General features: G+C 43.6%; 2 protein-coding genes across 2 annotated transcripts in view; one reads left to right on the plus strand and one right to left on the minus strand.

The window, feature by feature from the left end:
• fkbp16 (FKBP prolyl isomerase 16) overlaps positions 1–10326 on the minus strand; it is a 40810-nt gene extending 30484 nt beyond the window's left edge. Inside the window, exons 1-5 of the mRNA XM_036544288.1 lie at positions 10321–10326; positions 9744–9764; positions 8044–8587; positions 7027–7196; positions 4989–5077 (exon numbers count right to left, since the gene is read on the minus strand). Of these exons, the coding sequence (XP_036400181.1) occupies positions 4989–5077; positions 7027–7196; positions 8044–8587; positions 9744–9764; positions 10321–10326 (830 nt within the window). The remainder of the gene's footprint in view (positions 1–4988; positions 5078–7026; positions 7197–8043; positions 8588–9743; positions 9765–10320) is intronic.
• A 5497-nt stretch (positions 10327–15823) lies between these two features.
• The window catches only part of LOC118787813 (RNA polymerase II elongation factor ELL), a 35826-nt gene continuing 27934 nt past the window's right edge, over positions 15824–23715 (plus strand). Inside the window, exons 1-2 of the mRNA XM_036543505.1 lie at positions 15824–15974; positions 19497–19544. Of these exons, the coding sequence (XP_036399398.1) occupies positions 15837–15974; positions 19497–19544 (186 nt within the window). The 5' untranslated portion in view covers positions 15824–15836. The remainder of the gene's footprint in view (positions 15975–19496; positions 19545–23715) is intronic.

The raw sequence follows: 23715 nt of genomic DNA on the forward strand, positions 1-23715 counted from the left end.
TGACAGTGACACCTTGGCGTGCCGTCCCCCTCTCCCTCTCTGCCTTTCTCCGTCCCGTCTCCCCTGGGAAGGCTCGGTGGAGTTCACACGCTCACAGCAGGCGGTGCTGGGTTAAAGCCCCGGCTTGTTTGCATTCTCATTTGTTTATATGGTGGCAGCGTTCCCCCTGCTCAGGTGGGTGGTGTGTCGGAATTTGGGGCTGATGCTAACAGGTGATTCCGCTGCTTTGCATTGTCATTGTGAAGCTTTAGAAAAGGGCATTTCCTGTAAGAGGAGGACATGTGGGAGGCGTAATTCAATTAATGCACCCTTCCGGCCGTGTGTGACGGATATTACTGGCAAACAGTTTGTATTGCCTCAATAGAATCTGGTGAAACAGGCTCTGCTGCTATTCAGTAAAAAGAAAGACAATGACCATAATATACGTAGAACACATCAGTGTGTTTTGCCTGAAGTATGATAATAATAATAATAATAATAATAATAATACATTGGACACACACTTTATGCTTCTTTCATGTATCTCAAGGCAATTTGTAGTGCAGTGAACTGACCTCAACCACCACCTATGGGTAGAACTGACCTGGCTGATAGACTACAGCCATTTTGCACCAGAATACTCACCACACCTCAGCTGAAGTGGCGAGGGAGAGAATGCGTGAACAAATAAAATCAGTGGATGTGAGAAGCCATAAATGTGAGTTTGGCGGAGGACTTCACCAGAACATCAGGGAGCCCCCCCTGTCTGTGATAAGCACAAGTGTAACACTATTTAGACATTGTAATTTTTTCAATATAAAAGTGGAGTGGACTGAAAATAACAAACTTGTGACATGAGTAAGAGCTCTGAGCTACATACAGGATGTGGCCCGGTATTTAATTCAGATATGCCAGTTACAGGTTACTAAAATGCCTGAGTGAACTCTGACCTTGACCTTAACCTACGTCAGCCTCTATGCTGGAAACGACTTCCTCTCTCAGCATAAACATTTCCACTGAACATTCCTCCTGCCATTGTAACCTCTGGACCCAGGACATGCCAGGGCTGCACTCACAGTTCTGATAAAGCTTCTGTTTGCTCTGTTCTACAGTTAAACATGACTCATGACTGCTAGGATGTACACTTACAAGGCAGTGTCTTCATACAGGTGAATTCCAGACAACAGTTCCTATTCCGTGAATGTGAAACTATCCTTTCCACACAGAGGACATATCGCTTTGAATGAGACTTCAATGCATTGGACATAAATTGAATGGATCAAATTTTCTACCATGTATTTCCATCCTGAAAATTGTATTTTTCATGTCAATACTAACAAATTTACATGTACACATAGTCGGTACTTAAATGTTATTGGAAGTGAGCATGCACTTTGAAAAGAGTTCAGAGCAGGATGCTAAATGACAGGAAACCACAGCACAGTAATGTGCATGCATCATAAGTCTGCAAAGCAAGTCCTCATTCCAAGCATTCTGCAAACATTTATTCTAAAAATAGCATTCCTGTTTTTTCACTGGCAACTCACTCACTGTCACTCTGGCTTGATTTGTAGGAAATGACCCTAGGGTTACAGTCCCTGATGAAAGACATTGTTCTGCAGTTGTGTTTTATGGAGACAGGCTTCCTACATTTTGAAATATTCATCTTCAGATACAGTTCCTTACTCTTAACAGATAGTTTAACTGCAACAAAGTGCACATGAGGGCTCAGTACACGATCCGTTTCAGCAGCACAAAATTCTCTCTGTACCCTCTGATATTTTGAGCTTATACTGTATGTCTGCCATTTTCTTTCCGTTTCCTCCTGTCTGCGAGCCCAAAAGAGGCAGTGTTTATAATGAATTGTCTTGCTGCCATTTATATTGATTCACATGAACTTTCAATTGAACCTGTTGGTTTCCTGCTTTCCTCAAAGTTTCAAGGAAACCGTTTACTATTCCTTTGAAAGGATGTGGCTTTACAGAGGTACTCTCTCCACTGAATATAGGATCTTTTGTGATTTCAGGGTTGACATTGTGTTGAGTAGCTTGCATACACCATCATTCTTTTTTTATCCCCCTATTTCTGTTACACAACATTGTAGGGATCACATTAACGGGTAGCTGTGGAGTAAAGTAACTCTTTCAGGCATGGACAGAATCTTGTTTTGTTATGCTTTTCTTAGAGCAGCTTTTAAAGTATCCGTGCACGAAGATGAATGTTTTTTTGCTTTGTTGGGTTTCAGTTGCCGTTCAGCGGGGCAGACGCTCGGCTCCAGGCCTTGTCAGGGTTTTGATTGAGAGACAGGGAGGAGACACACACATGCAGGACCTCAGGGTGATCTATCACTATGACGTGCAAGCTGAAGGGCCTGGCGCAAGCATTCACGGAAATGCCCATAGCCCGTTCTGAGACATTTTGTTGGCATCCACTGCACGTACCTCCGAAAGAAGGCAGCACAGCCCACATTCACTGTCCATTTCAACCTGAAAAAGGAAGCACAACGCCAGAGTGTTTTGCACTCAATTTCCTGGAGCATCGCTCCTCGGGGAGACGCCAGATAGACAGTTAGCTGCGTGGACCTTTTTTGTGATTCATTAGCCATATCCTAACATGATGGGCTATTACGGGACCTGAAAATGTCATTTAGAAAACGCCTGCGGGAGAGGAGCACCTTCCCCACGTGGTGCGTCCTCACGGCCACGCGAATTAGGCCGGCTGCAGACTCAGGGACCAGACGAGAACAGTGAAGTGCCCTCAGCACGGACGGGGGCCGCATGTGACTGGCTGCCGGCGGAGCCCAATCAGTGCTTCCGCCGGTTACCGGGGGAGAAGCTAAATGAGATCCTCTCTGTCATTTTACAGCTCGGGCCCACTGTCCTGCCGCTCGTCCTCAAACAGCAAAATTACCTACCTCACTGTGCCTTTTTAAAACGGCCTCTTGAAATTGGATTTGCATAAACAAATGGCATTCATTCACGACCCATTTCGTCCTGTCTGGTCACGTTGCTGTCCAAACCGGTATATTTAATTATTCCTGTATTTTATTTTGTTTTTTAAATTGAACCTTCTCTCGTGATGACTGACATTTTTAAGATGCTTTTTTTCCACTCTAATTGCACATTTTCTCATCGCCCACACTTAACCAGCAAGCACAACTTGTTTTTTTCTTCCTCTCTCCATTTTAATTTCACAGCATGTAACGTACGTTTTTAATATTCAGTCATTGATTTGGTGGCGTGGACGGGAAAACATGTGTGCTATCACAGCCTGTGCTGAGGAGCAGAGCAGACTCTGTCTCTGCTGAAAGCCAGTGATTACTCTCCCAGCCGCTGTCGCTGGAGGAGTCGGCGGGAGAGTAGCTTAGCTGTCACCCTTTTAAGAATTGGCTGAGCGCCCTCTGGGAGTACCCCAGGGGGAAGGGCTATATTTGCCTCTCACAGCACGCAGGCCTAATCAACAGCCACAAAACAACCATTAACTCAGCACCTGTCTGCCTCCACCCACAGGGGTGACTCCCAGCAGGCCTCGGCTCCACGTTAAGACCTCTCCCCTCCTCTCTAATCCACGGTAAAATACAGCCACGGTCCCGAGTGGTGTGTAGCGCAGCCCCAAAAGCAAAGATCCAAACAGTTCTAGAACTGCATGTCCTATGCTGTCCAACACCACCCCTCCCACCACAACCCCACGCCTACAACAGGCTAGTGCTAATAACTGGCCATAAATTAGATGTGTATGCCAATATTTTTATTCCTGGATTTGATTTATTTATGTATGTTTTATTTGACCGAAGTCAGATGTGGGCTGTTAACAGTAACGCCCAGCAATGTACTCTTCAGGCTATGAAAGTGCTGGCTGCCTCAACTCTGACAAGTCTGAAACATCTACAGCGCATGAAAGAGCTGTTGGCTGAGAAACACCCATGTTTTGACAGCGAATGGAGAGCTACAGTGGCTCTGGATATAGTTTTGATTTGCTCCCATAAACTATACAAAAAATCCACAGAACAAGAGCAGTAGAAAATGTGTTGGAGTGTGGGATCATATAGCAGCACTACATGAACAAAGCAACAAAATCTGTCGGAACATGGACAATTAAGAGTGTGGCGGTGGCAACATAACAGTGTTTTCACTGTGAGTTTTGGTGTGATGATATAGTAAACCAGCAATGCAATTGTTCTGGCTTATTTATTACATGGAGCCATTTCTGTTGAGACCTCTGACATCACCAGATGATTAAAGATCAGAAGCTTTGTGTCCGCTGGTGACACTCCATGCTGTTGGTATTGCTATTGTATATGCAGGATGTGGTCTGTGGAGCTCAATATTCATTTGGCATCGATTCTAGAGTACAAACGCTGCTTAGGACAGGACCTGCCGTGCAGTTTAGATTTCAGACGTCACGGACGTTGTGCAACAGCGGCCCCTGTAAACATTTAACACCTCAGTGGGTAAATATTGAACCTGTAGCGGAGCTGGGTGGAAAGTCAGATAATCGCGTGCTAACGAACTTCTAACGGAATTACATCCCCAGAGTCGAGCGACTTTTTAATTGAGCGCAATTTCGTAAAACTGGCCCAGGGGTCGTGATTAAAGTGTCCTACCGGATGTCAGTGCATAGGATCCTCTGGTCATCCCTGTATGTGTTTGGAGAGGCCATCTGCTCACATTTACGGCTCATTAGTTTTGGTAAGGGGGGGGTGAGAGATATGACACCAGCACTACAACAAAGTGCTCGTTCCTTAGTTTGATAAGAAGCCAAATGGGAGTTTTATGTGCGTTTTTTTTTTCCACTACAGCACCACACACATACCACCCCTCTCAACTGCCAGGAACTGTACCAACATAGCTGGCTTTGTATATATTGTCTTTAACCTTCAACAAAGATTTCCTTATACTTGCAGTTTTTTTTTCTGCTGTTAGCGTGCGCCAGCTGAAACGCTCCCTCTGTTTTCGTGGGTTGTGTTCAACAAGTGGAGTGTGACAGCGGCGGTTAATCCCAGCTCATACCTTCCCAGAAGTCCATATGTGTACTGCGAGTCGGCCAGCAGTAATGCGATCTCCCCCAGCTGCATCGACAGCGCGCACTCCTCCAGGGCCTGCCCGGTAAACACGCCTGCGTCAGTCACATTGCTCATCAGGAACATCACAACAGCAGTCCCACAAAATGCTGCTCCTTTTTTTTTTTTTTTTTTGTGAGGACACTTTCCGTGAAATGGTAGATTTGTCTCAAAGGTTTAGGCATTTCCTGCGGGCATTCTGGCGACACTAGTACGACATGTGGTAGGCTTTCACTGCTCAGAGAACTGTAACCAGAATGTAACTAGATCCTTTTATTGGGTACCCAAGAGAGAACTCATTGCTTTGGGGATAAACTACTTGAGAGGCACATTTCAAAGGATGAACAGACTGTATGCAAGACTCAGTATTGGATTCATGCACATATCTCATTTTTTGTTCATATCCTTTGGTGTATCCTCTCTCATATATTCCCAAACTCCTCTTGACCCCTGTCATTTTGTGTTTGTTGTCAGTTAACACTATCATGCCACAGTGAAAAAACTGCCAAAGAAAAAGGTGCTGGAGACGAGTGGTATTTGTTCTTTCTGAATATTGCGATGATATTAAAGGGAATGGTTTAAACTAGTTTGCTGGCTAGCCAACTTATTATTTGGTTAGTTACTTGTCTTGTTTGCCCATTCATGACTTGCTACAGCAGCCTGAGTGTAATGTAGAAAAGACTTTTACATTACTATTGTGAGAAGACGAACCTTCTGTCTGATTCTGGTAAGTAATTTAGCTTGCTTTGTTAGGTGTAAATATGACTATTCAGCTCACAAATGCAGGTAAACGTCTCAAAAACGTTATTGCTTTTATTTTCAGCTAAAGTAAGAGAGCAAAAATTAACATAACATATTATTTCAGACCTGGTTTACATGCTCAGTTGTGTGGCTTATACAGCCATGTTTTAGTTAAGATAAACTGTTTTGTCCAAAGTCCTTTTAAAATGAGGACAATCAAGAGATGATGACAGATGGCCTCAAACATCAGCACAACTACCCAATGGACTGATAAGGAACAATTGCAGTTTTGCAGGTTTAGATAAGCAAACTGGAATATAGCAGGCTCATTACTAGCAAAGATACACTTTTAACATTTTGTGTGTTCGTGTTGGTAGCATATGGCATTAACAAAATGTTACAGCTGCATCATTATTTAAAAGTGTATAAAGCATTTTATACAGTTTTTAAAGTGAAATCAGAACACACATTTATCAGAACCATGGTTTTATGGAAGTTATATAAAACCATGGTTCTGATATACTTTATGTTAAAATATAAAGTGCAACTTTTAAACATCTAGTTTTACCCATATTTCCATTCATTAAGAATGACAAAATTTGCAAATAATAAAAGTAATAAAAAACATACATTTTTCAAAGTATAATCAAAGAGCAGCAACACTAAGAACTGCACTATCTGCGCAATGGTACACAGTTAAAGTTCATGCCTTTGCTTAAGATATTTTTAGTAAATAACATTTGAATTCTTGGGAGAATAATCTATAAGTTTTTTTCCACTTGAGCTTTTTCTGCAGGGCTTCTCTTACAAGATTCCTGAAGACAGCCTCTCACAAGCTCGCATTTACAGTTATCAGCATTAGCAAAACACTGGAGCATGGATATAGTTTACAGTGGCTGGGGGCATGTTAGCTTTTGGAGTAACACCATGTAACACCCCCACACTTTTTCATTGACAGAGACATTGCACACCTTAGCCCCTCCAAAACCACGACGTGACAGTGCCCCCCACTTTGGAAATGGAACATACACCACTTCTAGTGCCTTTTAACACCTGCTGATGACCTTAAGGTGTTAGAGATGTGATTGGATGAGCTAGTCTGGGTGCTGTAGGGGCTTCCAGGGTCTGTTGTAGTTAAGCCGAATTGAAAACAGAGAACCAGGTCAACTCCCTTGGGTTATGGGGTCTTGCTGTGCACCCCTTAAACAATTTCCCCACCCCGCTTTTGTGAGATTGGCATCGCTCACCTGGTTGACGTCCCCCTCGCCGATGACGAAGGTTAGCTTGAGGTCCTTTTCCACCACTGTCCTGTCCTCCAGAACTCCCTGCTGTTTCACAGTGACCTCCTGACCCCAGACAGGACGCGCAGCCTCCGCAGGGCCCGACTTGATCAACTTCTTTCTCAGCAGTCGGTCATCTGTAAACAGGAGGCGTGCAAGAAAGGGAGGGGGGGTGAGAGAAAAGGAGGGAGGGAGGGAGGGGGTAGGGTTAATCTGCTCGTTACTTTTCAACAGGCATCTAGACAGCCTGCCTGCAGTGGAGCAAGGGCCTTAGCAGCCATGGAGGAGGGGTAGGCTGGATACCTTGCTGTTCAAGAATGGAAGTCAAACAACTTAAGGGACATATATGGTCATTTTTTGCCTCGTGATATGATATTTGCGGATCACGTACAGCGAGTGATCTAAAATATCATAGGAACAAAAACATTTATTTTGATGATGTAATTTCAAGATGGCTTAGTTCCCCAAGGTTTTGTTTTTAAACAAATAAAAGAGTAAATAGATGATTGAAATAGTACAAAACGCTGGACTGCGTTGAAAGGAGTGACACCACAGATCTTTCCCATTGCTGAACAGACAGAAAGATAATTGGCTCTTTACAGTGAACAGCTGTGTCAAAACAACACAAATAATACACTGTATTTTTGATACATAAGCAGCTGTTTTCTCTTTTTAACTTCACATCTGCCTAGAATAGGTTTAACTGTCAAAAATAATACATCTGTCTTGAAACATAATATAAGCATAATATACATAAAATAAGAACCTAACATAACAAAACATAAGAAACAATAATTTTGAATGATAAAAACCTCTGTGTTCCTCCTTATCACTAGTCATAACCATCGTAACCATCTTGTCAATGTAATTAGAATAAAAATAAATCAAACCTCCCACTACTCATATTCATTCAAGAAAAGTCCAAAACAGAGTTAGTGCTGAGGTCCTGTATTATGACATCATCATGCTGTGTGAGTCACGCACCTGTAATGCCCACCCAGTCCTCAGCCTGGAACAGCTCCTCGAAGCTGGAGGTGGTCCACTCCTCAAGGTTGTACTCTGGGAAAATGCTCTCCTCCAAGTCCACCCTCTCCTCCAGCACCTCCGAGTCCACCGGTATCTGAAACCGCACCGTCTTGCCAAAGCTGGGGGTCTTCTTCAATGTCCTGTCTTCCCCCAGCTCCCCCACTGTCTCCGCACCCTCCGTCCTTGAGATAGACAGGGCCTCAAAATCACTGCTGGCCGCTTGGCAGCAGTCCTGGCTTTCAACCCGGTCCTCCTCTGAACAGACGTCTGTCTCCACTGGCTGAGGATCCAGGGACAGTTGGATGTCTGTGAGACATCCATGGCTGCCCCCAGCCTCAGTGTCTGGGCAGGCCTCAGTCTGTTCCGGCCTCTCCATGACTGGCTTCTCCGCCAGCTCTCCTGGCTGCATCTTTGTCCGCAGCTCAATGGTGCTGCAGGTGAACGGTCCACATCTGGAGAGCGTTCCAACGGTCCAGCGGCCTCCTGACCCTGCTGTCTCTCCCTGGGAGAAGGTAAAGTTCTGTATGTCAGTGAGGAAACCGTCCCCCTGTCTGCCTCTACAGCCAACAGACTGTAGTAGTTTCTAAACCGTGCACCCGCGTGGGCTCTAATTGAATTAAACCCCAACGCATTACTGGCCAAGAAGGAGCAAATCCTCCTGCCTGCACCAGCAGATGTGCGACGAACGGAGCTGTCGCAGCGGCACGGTCCACGGCTGGGACCACGGCAGCGGTCAAATCACGCCTCACTTTCTACCCTTGCCCCCCTTCTCCCCCTCCCCCCTCTCCCAGGGCTACATCTCCCAGGAAAGAGTCAAAGAAATGAAAAAAATGATCAGAGCGAAGAATATTAACGCTGCCCAGCGTAGCAGGTCCCCGGTCAGCAGGCCTGTGTGGCGGTAATCTCCCAGATTAGAAGAGCAAAATCTAATCTGTCCGAATGTCTGTAAGCTCCTTAATGACTCATCATGTGGACCCATAATGCACTTCAACAACTCCACCCACTTTCCAGAAATCAGTTGTCAGGAAAACTAAAGTCTCCAAACTGTGTGCTGGTAGTAGCCCACCCACTTGGAAAATTGATTAACTTTTTTTTACATTTTAAGTGGTTGAAGGTGGCTAGTTTAAGGTTCAGATTCCCCAGCGTAACCTCATAAGATTATCAACTCACGGCAGACACAGTCAGGAGCTTGTGGCCCTAAGATTTGTTGCCAGGAGACAGGGTTGAGTCACTGTCGCTGACGGACTCCCCCCCACCCCGCAACCCCTCCTCGCAATGTCTGCATCGACAGATGACTTGAATATCTTTCTGTATGAATGACAGGTAACATCTCACATATCTCTGCCCTGTTTAAGATCTCCTAGTACCAGATCCTAAAATGACTCTTGCTACTCACAGATTTTTGCTGTGTTGTCTACACAGTAATCACACTTACACAATAATCAGGGTACAAAAAACACCATGAAAGGAAAAGAAAAGAAAAAAATTATAATAAAATAATTTATATGTATGTATATATATATTTATCTGTGTTTGTGTGTGTGTGTGTGCAGAGAAAGAAAGCTAGAGAGAGAGAGCTCTGGTAATAGTCAATGATTTGGAACAACATACTTTTTGTTTCCAAGAACAGAACAGGTTTTTCTAGGCTTACGACATACCTGCTGTGAAGCAGCGAGAAGCTGAAACACAGCAAGACGAGACAGGCTCGCAAGTCACACTGAGAGTGTTTCAGCAGGACATTTGCTGATGCAGCGGGAGCAATCGCGGGATCTCCCATCGCACAGCCATCAATAAAAGCCGCACAAACAGATTATCCAGCTGCGGCGTGTGTTTTTTATAAGATCTGAAGCTTTATTGGCTGTTATCAGTTTAATGCGTGTTCCTAGCAGGGACCGGATGGCAGACTTACTTCCAAAGCAACGGCGACATCTGACAAACACAGACAGGGGACACTGTGTGATTTTTATCACAGGTGATTCGTGGGGGTTAACTCCACATACGCACTCATTCAGCCTGAGGCTGGACTGTAAGCTGTTATCTAGTTCCTACAGTCACTACAGCAGAATAATCAGTAGCAGCATCCCAGACTGCGCATTACTTTTGGCTGCACTGTCCAAATGCACGTCACTCAGAAAACACTGCAATGTGATTGGAGAGAAATGGTTAAAAAGCCACATATGATTCAACTAACAGAGGTTTCTTACATATTATGTACATTGTACAACTCAGGTGTACCTGCATCTTGGCCTCCCAGTTTCTTTTCAGTCACTTTCAGTCACAATACACAAATGCTAATTACACATTATTTAATTTCTGTCAACATAATGCTATTAATTAGAATTTTAATATGGCTAGCTAGCACCAGCTGGGGACAGTAATCAATGCAGACCAAATGCCAGTCAAAGGTGTAAGTAAAACAATGTAAATGAGTTGTAGCAGAATCATTTGGTCTGTAGTTTGCATGTTTAAGCTTTCCCACTGGTAACTGTACATGCTATCAACAGTCAAAAACCTTCAAGCACTATTCTGTCACACTTAAGATTGTATTAAGGGCCAGAGTGAGGGGTTGTTGACCTCTGACACTGCTGGAATGGGTCTGTCGTCAGGGTTACCTACGGAAATTGAACAAAAATGCAAACCACCACATTTGACCGTCAGAGCTAAGATGGTACATAGCACCTAGTACAACTCACTATTGCTTGTTAGAACAAGACTTAAATATTCACAATATTGTACATTCAATAAAACATAGACAGGCACAATGACACAATATGCATACTGTACAATATTACTGATTTGCTGTATGCCTGGCCTGAACTCAACAAGATCTGAGGACACTCAACCCACAATGCAAAAAGACCCAGACAGCAACCCCCAACCCCTGTCCCCACACATATATAAACCGCACAGCAATGGTGCTGTCCATAGAAAGAAGTCATTGTACAAATGGCCATCAGCATGGAACTGGATTTTGCCAGATATTAGGACTCTGCACTTTTTAGTGAAACTTTGTACTGTGCAAAGTCTCACTTGTGCACTGAAACAAACTGAATTAAGAGTATGTAAAAAACAAAAATGACTAATGACTATTAATTTTAAGTTTTTAGAGAACACGAGTTTCCTTACACAGTAGAAGAGTGCCTACCAATTAAACACAGTGCCATGTGAATTATTATTTAGGCTTAACGAAAGATGATTTTCATTTTCTCCATTTCTTATTGCTTTGTAATGTTTGTTATTTAGAAAGGAGGGCTAAAGATTCCCATCCACTGGAACTGAAGCTAGGCGCTAAAGTGTGCAGCACACAGGAGCAAACATTTTTAGCTCCTGTTGATCAGCTGCTCTGGGCCCGCTGATGTGGCCATTGTCTGTGTTCAGCCACCTTCTCCCCTCTTCGCATTGAAACTGAGGCTAAGCAATTTAACCAAATAGGCTTACATGTTAAAACTCATCTGCGCTATTGAGCTCCACCTTCACTCAGACTCCATTCTTTTTAATCCCTCGTCACTTAAGTGTTCAGGTTTGATTGGTTTGTTCAACAACATGCACTTTGTCTTGTTCTCAGAGCACTGGGAAAGCCCACATAAAGGGGGCACTCTGTAAGTCCTCAAGACATAAACTTTCCTCTTTTTCTTGTTGTTGGCTAGGAGAGTAATGCTATTATATTGGGCTGTAATGCCTTTCTGCACAGCAACGTCTTGTAAATATAGTCCAGGTTACACGGCCACAGGCTTCTCCAGTTGCCATATGGCAAGTAAGGACTCTATCAGTGACTATAAACAGGCTTTTTAATCCAGGGGCTAAGCATCTTGCATGTTGAGGATTACGGCTCGCTAATTAACCCAAATTCTCTCCCTTTTTTATCACCACTGTCTGTTTCAACTCATCTGTTTGCGGGTTTTAGAGGCGCGGGAGACACTAACTCAGATTATACGAATATATATTTGCACTGCCCTAATCCGTTTGAGAATAATATTTGTGTGTTTTTCCCCTCAAATGCTTTCTATTTTCTCTGATGCTTTTTTAATCTGCCCTCTTACAACGTCATTACTGAAGCAATAAAATTAAAAAAGTTAAGCTAACCGTATTCATTACTGGGGATTTATCACACTGAAGCTTATAGGTCATCATGTTTATGGTAATGTGTTCATTTTTCTTCTGGGAGGGCACTGGAGGATAAGACTGATCTGAAGGATAAAACCGAGTAACAGAGAGACAATAACAAGCCGTGAGAGGTCAAAGGGACTACCACAACTGATTTGTTCCTTTGCCTTTTATCCTTGGATGCATTTCAGAATAACTAACAAACAAAATAATAGTAATGTGAAATTTTTTCGACATATCTATGTGTAACCTCATTTGTATTTAATTATTGATATCCTAAATATCTGTGGTAGAATATATTCATTTTCTGTATTGCTCCTGAAATCAGTTCACACAAATGGTGGCAGACATGCAAAATTTTGGCTTCTCTCATTTGGCAGACATTAAGTAAAGTTATAAGAAGTGTTCACTGTTGTCTTCAACAACTTTCAGAGATACATTATATATAGGTGTTGTATAGCAGATATTTGCCTTTCACGTTAACACAAAAAAGATTCTAATCTGACATTGTCAGACAATGTCATTAAGATAAATTTAATATGGAATATTATATAAAATTACTTTGAATAATATAATCTGACACACAGTCCCATGTATTTCTTTATTTGATAGTTAAAGTATAGGCCATGCATTTACATAGCCCCACGTTTAAATTCCATAGACCCACTTCAAGGTCTTCTCAAAACTATTGATTGAATACTTAACTTTTTCAGAGATGAGAATGACAAGCAATACTAACTATATATATATACATATATATAATGTTTCTCTAACATCAGTGTATTAAAAGAAAATCACTCAATATTTGGTGACTTTGATTCAAGAAATATTTTCCAACCTGTGTGGAATGGACCATATTTCATTTCAGTTTCATGCCAACTGCATTTTGAATGGGTTCTTTCAGGAGCTGCACACAGAAATATTGGCAGGAAATACTAAGGTCAGGCCGAAGATAAAATAAATCTACGTGGTACTATTTTTGCTATGCAGCTACTGCCTTCCTGAGAAATGTAAAGAATTCTGCTTGAATTTCAATACAGATCATCACACATGTATGGTTAAATCATCACCAGCCTTACACTGAATTTATCCTTTAACATCTTGCTGAAAACCGCTAAGAAATTAGCAATTCCTCCTTAATGTTTTTACAGTTACAGTTCTTGTCCTTGCCATATAATATTGCAGTATTCTAGTTTTCATTTTAAACACTTCATTGTTTTCCTCTTAACAAAGAGGGGGCCCTGGAAAACCATGTGGTGTGAAAAAGGCAAGAGTATTACAAAACCAAACAACAACTTGCCACAGTGCCACAGTGAAGTTTTTATCATTTTTCATTGTTTTGAATGATACTGAACAGCTTCTGGAGCACCTGGACAGGAAAAGACAATGTGCTCTGAGGTAAAACTACCTGTTCTCAGGTCAGGGAAGGAGGACCTTTGACTTACAGATATATTTAAGCAGCTAACACTGAAATATTTTACTGTTAAGGCTGTTTGCATATATTTTCATTTGAATTATGTATTATTCTAAACGATAAACAACATAACTACTGTTGTTGTTTTCTGCTTGTTGTCTTTGTTGGTAAAAAATATCAGTGTGTGTGTGCAAATGATAAACATCACTCTAAACTCTGTGGAAGTCAAATGTCCTATACTTCATTTTAGGAGATTACAAACATCCTTAGAGACAAAGCTCTGATCTATTTTTCTACTTAGATAAAAATAAATGGCCTTCTGTTAATTTATTAGCCTATACGTTGCCAGCCTGAAGCATTTCTTTTTTTAGGGTGGAGAAACTTGAATCCACTGTTTTTCACCCCTGAGCTGGAACTCTTCATGTTGTGTGACCAGGATGAAACCCAAACCTCTTCCACTGCTTAATATGCTGAAACAATTATTAGTTATTAAACAGTTATTCTGGAGACACTACACCCCCAGAATCCTCCTTCCCTGAGATGCAATATCTGCCACTTTCACACAGAAGAGGCTGAGCAAAACTAGACCTAACCTGCTGGGTATAGGTGTTACCTCTTGGACAGGTAGCTTCCTAGAACCAGAGGTAGAGGGGATACAAGTCTTGCTAACTAGCTTTGTGACAGTAGCTGGACAAGCCTCCGGTGCCAGGTAGACCTAATATATATATTGAAAAAGAGGTTAGGCGGATACCAATAAAGTTGATCCCTCAAACTCACTTCCTCTTTTCCACCTCTCTCTTATGCTGCACCCCTGCCTCTCTGAATAACCGCATTACCCATTGAACCACAATATGATGAAACAAGGGGTCACAATTTCCTGCACCTTAAATTGACTTCTATTTGATCCTTATCAGCAAACAGCACATTAAATTAATTCAGATCATGCTGATTGAAGCCATTGTACTAATTACACAGTATAACCAAATCACTGTACAGTACATGAAGGCAACATGTTCCACAGGGTACATTTCACACATTTCGACTGATTCCATATGTTGTACATTATTTTTAAAGGTCTGCACATACTCTGAAAAAACAAACATAGTACTCTTTAATTGTTCAGGCACTTAGCTCAAACTCTGTCACATTCTGTCATACTCCTTCCCTGGGAACAAAGTAAAAAAGAAAAAAACAACTTGAGTTGTTGTTCAGGTGTTTTAGCTTAGAAAGGCATACAGGGTTGGTACTGACCTGTATGGCAGGACCACAGCACGTGGAAAGAAACATTCAGAGTAGGCTACATGTTCAATCACATGCAACTAAATTCAATCAAATATACACATTTCACTTTCTCATTTATGTTCACTGCTCATGCTAATCTTAGTTTTGCGAAGAAAGATAAATATGCAAGCAGCTATATTTGAATGAATCCAGAAGTGTGTTTTTTTAAGTGAAATATAAAGCTATAATGATAATCTGAAGACAGCCCCAGGTTAACTCCTTCAGAGACAGAGGTTCAGCTGTAAATATGGACCCATGAACCAATTGAATTGGGTCACAGTCCAGAACAGGAAAAAAGACAGTATTTCAACCAACAGATCAATTTGATATAATGCTTTGAACAAATGATTTGTAACAGAGCAACATTTGCATAAATAAATATCAGATATACCTTAAAGGAGTGACACCAAAGGTTTTTGCAGAATAAAAGAAATCACCTTGATTAACATGACATCAATCAATGAGACAGAGAGATGTCCAGACTCTCTGCATAATGTGTCATATAAACAATATTAAGGACATAAAACCACATCAAAAATAAAAATAATAAAAAAAATGTTTAAACAATGGCTAAATGGTAACCCATCTGAACAAGGCATAAGATTACAGCCACACACACACACTCTCTCTCTCTCTCACACACACACAAAATGTTGTTTTATGTTTAGAGTGAATAATGATTTCTAAACCATTTGGCCTGATTAAAATGTCAGTACAGCTGAAAACGAGAATGTATTTCCCTGCTTATAAACCGTCATGCTGAGATGTGCTGTTTGTCTGAGGCTTCCTGCTGTTCATACTCACTGCACGTACACTTTATCTTTATGGCGAGTGTGTATATGTGTGTGTGTGCATGTGCATGTGTTTGACGTGCTCAGAACAACGCTTGCACTGGAAACCCCGCCTACGTGACGTTTCAATGAGAATGTCTCAGTCAGCCTCAGTTCCAGACATGGCAGCGTTGAGACCAGAGCATCGCTATGGACTTTCGTGTGGAAAAATTAACAAAAATATCCCGAATAAAACACTTTACCACGTCAAGCTCACCGACTCTGCCATTCGAGCACTGGAAGCCTATCAGAACCTTAAGGTATCGTTACGTGTCCATTCTATTTGTTACTTCTTATGTTGCTGGATGGCTAGCTTGCCTATATTTTGTTTTCTTAAATTATTAGCTTGTTATCTACCTACAAAGCAAACCCATCCTTGCTAGCAAGCTAGGCAGCTACTGCAAATTACAAATTAACGTCAGTGTCAAGCGACATAGGTTTTCTGGCGAGAAAAAAAAAGTTTTCAAGAACTTGAAAAGTCGTTTTGAGATGTCACAATACTCACGACAGATCGCTTTGTATTTCACAACTACTAAAATATATCTAGGTTCCCATCTGAACTGGGACGTAAGGTCTCAAGGATTTACGGACATATGAATAGCTAGACAAGCTAAATATCCACTCAGTGTACCCAATGTATTCCTTAAAATATATGATTAAAAGACAACCCTTGGCAAACTAACCTTTTCTCGGCATAACAGCAGAGTAATTACTTCGAACCCATTGCGTTTTATTGTAGTTGTTAACGCTGCATTTAAGCTGATATTAGTGAATTTATCATCAGATAATTTTCTTCTCAGTGCTAAACAAATGGAGAACTAATGACGCCGTGTAGTTATTTTACTTAATGGTTATTTACCTGCTTGAAAAAATAGCATAGCACCAATTAAAGCACTAGCGTAGACTTTCCGTGTCGAAAAGGCGAGCTGTCCGTACTAGTTATATATAAATAGCTATTGCTAGTTAGTCAAATTGAACTCAAGAAAACGGCTGGAAAACTGTCTGGCCAGCTTATTTGTAAAACAGGGATCATATGGTCTGCGTGGGGTTCAGGCTACGTTTATGGCTAATTTGTAAAAGACTAGGCGACTCCTTTTTCTCTACCATTTTGTCTGGTCATCGCCAAGCCGCAAAGTTGACGATTTTTATAATCGATAACATTAACATCGCTTTAAGTGAACAAATAGCTTCTTGTTTGTTTTCGCTGGTCGCGCAAAGTCAAAGTTGTATGAAAACCACCACCGCTTTGGTCCTGTCGGTGCCGCTTTGTTTATATAAAAAGACTATATTTGATACACTGTACAGGAATCAAAAGTTTGCGGGAACATATTTTGCTAGACAAAAACGTATTCACCGCAGTTTCCTTTGGCTGTCTTCGTAATGCCATTATTCGACTGTTTGCAGTTTAAGTTGAATTCATTATTAAACGATTATTTTGAATCGAAGCACCTCGACCAGTTCTTTGTAGGCTAATTGTTAGTGGCTTCTTTAGGCATTTCAGTATATGGAGCGACTATATTTCAATAGAGATAGCTACAATTTCTATTTATACATAAACTTAATCGATAAAGTGGCATTCCTTTACAATGTAAGGCTCGTTGTCTGTATGCGGTTACAGCAGCAAATTGTCTTTACGGTAAACGCAGACGATGTAGCAAGATGCAAATGAAAGACTTGTTGCAACAGAGGTTAGCTAGCTAGCTGGCTACTCGCAGGTCTTAAATTCTCCCACAATCAGTTTGCTCGGTTGGAAGTCGGACGCCAGCTGGACGGGGGTACGCTCGGTCAGTGTCGCCCTCACCCCCTCCTCCCTAGCGGGTCCTTTCCGCTCATTGGCCGGTGCCGGCGCAGTTTTTTTTGTTGCCGTGCACCTTTCGCATTGTTCTGCCCTTTAAACACTCGGGGGCCCCGCCCAGTGTGAGCGCTGATTGGTCCGGCAGGCGGCGTGGAGAGGGGCCGTCTGTCCTATGGCGTGGCTCGCCCCGATCAGAATAAACTGCTCGCTTAATCTAGCGAGATAATTCATGTTGACACTGTGCTGCCGTTTGATAGCTGCGGCGAACAATAAAGCCGAAATAGAAAGCTAAGGGAATAATGGCAGAACTCTATGTCGCTGCAAGTTTTTTTGGTTTTGTGTATGTACACAATTTCCATTTGCTTATATTAGTAGATTAAACCACAAATGCACACACATTGAGTCATTATATTGCAATATTAGAAGGGACATTTATTTTATCATATATGAATTCCCTGAAGTCAGGCAGCTGTGTCTTTAACCGTAGGGTACTGTTTGATTGTCTAGTCAGGTCAATATATTGATGTAAGGGGAATAGTTTCCTCGAATTGCATTTATCTGGATCTAGGAGGAGTTGAAACTTATGACAAGTGAAAACATTTGCTTTTGTTCACGCAGCGCTCTTAACAAAGGCAAAAGGGCTTCACAGAGTGGAGACCGTGTGACCTATAGTGGATGTGGCACCAAAGGAAGAGCAACTATGCTTGGCAAACAAAAATGTAGTATTAGAGGCGGTGAGGAGTGACCAACTTTGCTGGTCTATGAAACAGAGATGTCTTTGTGGACCATATATATTTTATGGGATTGGATATCTCCCCTAATCAGTCAATCAATCAATAAACAAGTAAATAAATAAATAACAGTAATGATAAGGTTAAATTCTGTAAAACAAGGATAAACTGGAGCGTTTCCTTTTGACCCTCTGATGGAAATCAAAGATAAACCGATAAGTCAGACAGCTGAATTAAGAGAAGAAAGACGTGACAGACGAGCAGTGGACTGTGCTGCTAGTGCGGGTGATCGGCCCCTGAGCCGAAAGGTGAGCGGATCAGCTGAGGACTGCGAGGGGTGTGCATGTGGCTAACAGGTGCTGCTGCCTCCCCGACTCAGGTGGAGTTATTTATAACCCGGCACTAGGCATCGGATCAGGTCACAAGCCGCCGCCGCTGCTGCGTCTCTCACACGCAGCGTGGCGCGGTCCCTCCCGCTTCCGCTAAGAAAACACCGGCGCTCGGCGTAATCCTTTAGGAAGCGGGTGATGGATGTGACTCTGCCAAGGTTCACTTCTGAGAAATGATCCGGTGAAACGATAGGGTATACACGGAGGCTGAGCGCTCTGTGTGAACGGCCAGGGTTTCTTTTTTGACAGTCCCATATTGCTTGTCTTTTTATCCCCTGCCTCACACTCGGTCTCTATGTCGGTCTAAATTTAAAATGCATTTTTTGGCCAGGATTCCGCTGCTCTGTGTGGACCCCCCCCCCCTCGCGTGTGAACCTCGCTGATTGACTCAAGCAGCCTTTCTGAAGTCCGGATTGATTAATCGGACACATTCCAGCTCAGATTAGAGTACAGTGAGCGATGCCGCCGTGGAGAGCCTCCGTTGGCTGCTTATTCAGGCAGCAACTATATAATCACCCCTTTTAGATTCCGCATAGATTAACGCTGAAGAGGTGGATTTACCTGCCTGAGGCCAATTAAAACTACAGAGCTGTAATTACTGTGGGTGTTGCTAATTCAAGGAAAGCCTTTGTTGATGATTTTTTTTGTTCATTTGTTGTTGTTTTTCAGTTTTTTTGTGCTACCCAGCAGTGCTTGGTCATTCATGTCTGAAGCTGCTTGCTCACATCAGTATATTAATAAAAACAGGAGTAAAAGCACAAAGTTCTGTGTATGTTTTAGGGTGAGTGACGTTTGCTTGACACATAAGACACAGCCCTGCGAAATGAAGTGTTAACCAAGCTCCCCCTGTTTTTCCCCTCTTTCCAGGGGTCCTTACCAAACCAGCCATCCATCTGCTTCAAGGGGAGCCAAGGGGTAAGTGCAGTTTTGTTTCTGCACATCTTCCAAGTGCATCTCGTCACGAGGGGTGCTTTAATTAGTCATTTTAGTTACTGTGGAGTCGTGTTGCAAATGTTTTCCCATTGACATTACTTTTCCTTTAATTTAATCTTTTTTTTTTAAGGGATCATAAGCCACCCCTTTGCTAGAGTGGCAGTTGTGTTTAGTGTAACTCCCCAAAGGTCCGTGTCACAAAATGGAGGACAACAGGAAAGTTTGCAGTAAAGCAGTGTGCATACAGTTACAGCCACCACTTCCTGCTGGCTTTGCTGCTATCAGTTCTCCCGTGTTATCCCCCCCCCCTCTTCTGCTGATTTATTGATGACAGTAGAGATGGACGCTTCCTGCTCAGAGAGCTTCTTGTTTTTAATGGTGTGCTTTACAAAAGGCATCTTGCGGGATTTGGAGCTGAATCCCGGGATTGAGTGTGCGGGCAGGGCCCAGCGCAGACCTGGCGCCAGCGCTCTGAGCCACACGTGGAGAGAGGAGGCCAGCTTCCTGCTAAAAGCCAGCTGTGGGGGAAATGCGTCGGGTTCCCGGCGGTGTGGCTTGTGTACATTTTAGCGCACGGCCGGGCCCTCTCCCAAGGAGCAGGGCCTAATCCCTTGTTAGGGCTGATTGCATGGATGAAATGGTGGCTTGTTTTGAGCTCACAGGGGCCGCGAATCCTTCGAATAGCGATCCCTTCCCCGGGGCTCCGAGGGAGGTTACTGGGTCACGCTGGCAAACTGGGGAGGCTTTGTTTGGTGAGAGCAGCGGTGCGTGTGTCTGTGTGTGTCTGTTTGTGTCTGTGTGTGTGCGCGTGTTTGTCTGTGTGTTTGTGTGTGTGTATGTGTCTGTGCGTCTGTTTGCATCTGTGTGTGTGTGCTCATGTGTCTGTGTGTGTCTGAGTGTGTGTGCGTGTGTGCTCGTGTTTTTGTGTGTGTGTGTGTCTGTGTGTGCGTGCGCATGTTTGTCTCTGTGTGTTTGTGTGTGTGTGTGTGTTGGGTGGAGGAGGGTTTAGTGAGCAATGGGCAAGCCCACTGTCTTTAATATCTTCACCATCATGACAGGGCAGTTTTGGGAGCAGCTGCTGTCAGTAGGTGCTTGCCCTACCAGGCCTTTACATGAATATAAGATACAGTCTCTCTGCATTTCTTACATACACTTAAGACTGTGTCAAGGGTCCAAGTTCAAATGCAAAAAAAAAAAAAAAAATTCAATTCATATTTATTTAGACCAGTAGGCCTGTTTACCAATCTAGCTGTACAGCTGCAGCTTTCAGCCATGGAGTGGTGGGTCCCCAGCTGTTTTTCCCCAGCGTTTGCACATGACATTTTCAAAGTGCAGGGCAGGAATGCATGAAGGGGCCTCCCTCACTAACAGCAAGTGCCGAGGCCGATTGAGTGAGCTTCTACAACAGAGCGGCCGAAGGTGCTGCTGTGGGGGAATCGATGAATATGGCTGAATTTTGCCCTTCCCAGCATCACTACTAAGTGACAGGCGGTGGAACTCTCCTCCCCATCCCCCACCTATTGCTGTATCTCATTGCGATGACAATTATTAGGTGCGCGGAGCTCACTGTGGCAAGACACAGACGTGTTTCCCTTTGTAGCGCTGAAGAGATGTGGCTGCTGACGCTGTGAGGGGATGCTGGGAGGAGAGGGGCTGCCACCGAGGACGCCGTGATTGGCAGGTGGGGTCTCGGAGTCTCCGCGCTGGCCGGTGATCTCCTGACCGCTCCTGTCTGTCCGCTCTCAGCTTCCTGTGGGGGGCCCGCGGTGCCACCATGCCCGAGAAGGATAATATTGCGAAGATAGGAAATTCCCATAAACACTTTCCTGGCCGCCCTCCAGAATTTCATGGCGGAGAGGGGAGGAGGATGGTCCATTTCTGAAGCAGTTTCCTGCTGTGGGTTGTCAACTGCCATTTTCTTTTGCATGGCTGACACACGGTACAGAAGTCCAAACCCCCCAACCCCCTTCCCCACCCCCTCCTCCTCCCCGTGGAAGGTCCTCACTAATCCAGGACCCCCGCCGAGTCAGGGGTGGGCTGAGAGGGGCAGGGGGTAGAGCGCATACTTTTTCACCGTCGACATTTGGGAATGTAGGAGAAAAGAAAATAATGGTCTTAACAGCCATTAGTGTTATTTTATCTCGTGTTTATCTCATCTTTGGCTTTGGAAACGCCCCGATTTGAGAGCACGCCAGCGTTTTTACATATGTCCCTGCGTTCAACTGCCCATCTCAGTGAAGCGCTTCAGGTTTGCTGGATAGTGTAGCAGCAATAGGATTCGAACCTGAAAGCATCCGGATATAAATGAGGCTGCTTAATCTTTAGGCTGTGCTGCCGTCATGAACAGATCGCTCTTGGGACATGGGGTACAAAAGTCCAGCAGAGGTGGTCCCCTGGCTTTCCTGCGCGGTGCGTTCCTGGAAACCCCATTGTAAAGTCGACAGTCGGGAAGCAGTTTTCCTCACAGACACAAGGCAATAAGCGGGGTTTGCATTCCTGAGCACGGGCCTGAAATCACATATTTCTCAAAAAAAAAATTAGGCTAAATATGGGAATAGCTCAAATATTTACAAGATGATTAGTGCTGTATAAATATTAGTGCATTTAAATATACTTACACTTGAAGCGCGGTATAAACATTTAGTGTTTTGACACGCGCTGTGTGATGGTTCGGGAATGACAGGGCACGGTCTTCAGGCGGGGGTTTATTACAGGGCGAGGGAGACTACGCACTCAGTTAGAGCGCAAAATAAATAACTCCTCCTCGGCCCAATGGAAAGTAATATGGAAAACAGACTGAAAGAAGGGAAGCAACACAAGCTGAAGCAAAGAGCTGGCTTTACTCTTACTGACCTCCTCTTGCTCCCCTTCCCTCCCCAGCCTGTCTCTCATCTTTAATCCGGGCTTCGTGTCATAAAGCAGCATATTGGTACATGTCTCAAATGCAGTTCATTGGAAACTGCCTGCGTTGAGCCCTTATTGAGTAATGGGTGGGTAAACCGGGAACAGTGTTCCAGAGGCACGGTACATCAAAGAAAAATTAAGAAGTCCCAAAGAAGGGGTGGACTTGTTTAAGAAGTGTGCTGGAGGGTTCAAGGTTGGAGGGATTTTGAGTGGTTTAGCTCACAGGGAGATCCCTTCCGGGGCTTTGGTGCGAGCGTGAGGTTCAGTTTTGGGCATTCCGAAGGGCACATGGAGAGGGAGGAATTCGGCATCCCCATGCCTGTTCTCTTTTTGCGCTCGGTGAGAAGCTGACCGGAATTAGCCCCCGGGTATCCTCTTGCCTGGTGATTGTAGCCCATAGTTTTTGTAGCCTGAATTTGGCGCTAATGGGCAAATACTTTCTCTGTTGTTGTTCTCGACCTGTTGACAAGGGTAAATGGGCCGACCGAACAGGTTTGCACTTGAACAGAAAGGGAAGTGTTTCGGAGAGCGGAGAGCTTGCTTACAAGAGTAAATCGGTAAATCAGTTTGTTCTCCTGCCCGTTTTTTTTTGTTTTCTTCTTGCAGAACCACGTGCTTGAACGTGCACGTTTGAATGCTGGGCTGTAGTGTTACAGTGCGTATTAAAAGGGGTTTGATCACTGAGAGGTGGCTGGGGGGAGCAGCAGCAGCTGTTGTATTGCTTTGGACAGATCCCAGTGTGTGGTTAGCTTGGGGTATTGTTATGTTGCCATGGAGTCTGATCACAGACGCCACTTTCCTGTTTATATTCAGAAAATCTTCCTGCAAATTATGACATTCCTGTTTTGCTTCCTAGAAATTAAAGGAATATGGACAATTATCAAAGGGTCAGAAGTCGCTGTGCGCAGTGGGGTGCAGTTAACCGTTTAGCGCACGGAGGCTTTTTTGCAAGGGCCAAAAGAAATGAGCAGTAAGCCTTAAGTGTTTTGCAGTGGTGTCCTGTCTATTTTCTTTGTGCCTCTTTTTACTACACTGGTATTTGTGCAGCTTTGAATGATTGAATGTTTTGTAGAAATTGCTTGCGTTTGATCAGCAGTGCAGATTTGTTTGTGTGCTTTGTGGACCACCGTGCCATTTTGGCTTGGATTGGAGGGTTTTAGTTGTGTCAGAAAGGAGGGGGTGGTGGTGAATGGGAGGTCCCTGGGCATTCCTCTCCCGGGGGGTTCTCATGGTGACTGTCCTCTGATCG

The sequence above is a fragment of the Megalops cyprinoides genome, chromosome 13 (assembly GCF_013368585.1).
Source record: "Megalops cyprinoides isolate fMegCyp1 chromosome 13, fMegCyp1.pri, whole genome shotgun sequence".
In the NCBI taxonomy this organism is placed as follows: Eukaryota; Metazoa; Chordata; class Actinopteri; order Elopiformes; family Megalopidae; genus Megalops; species Megalops cyprinoides.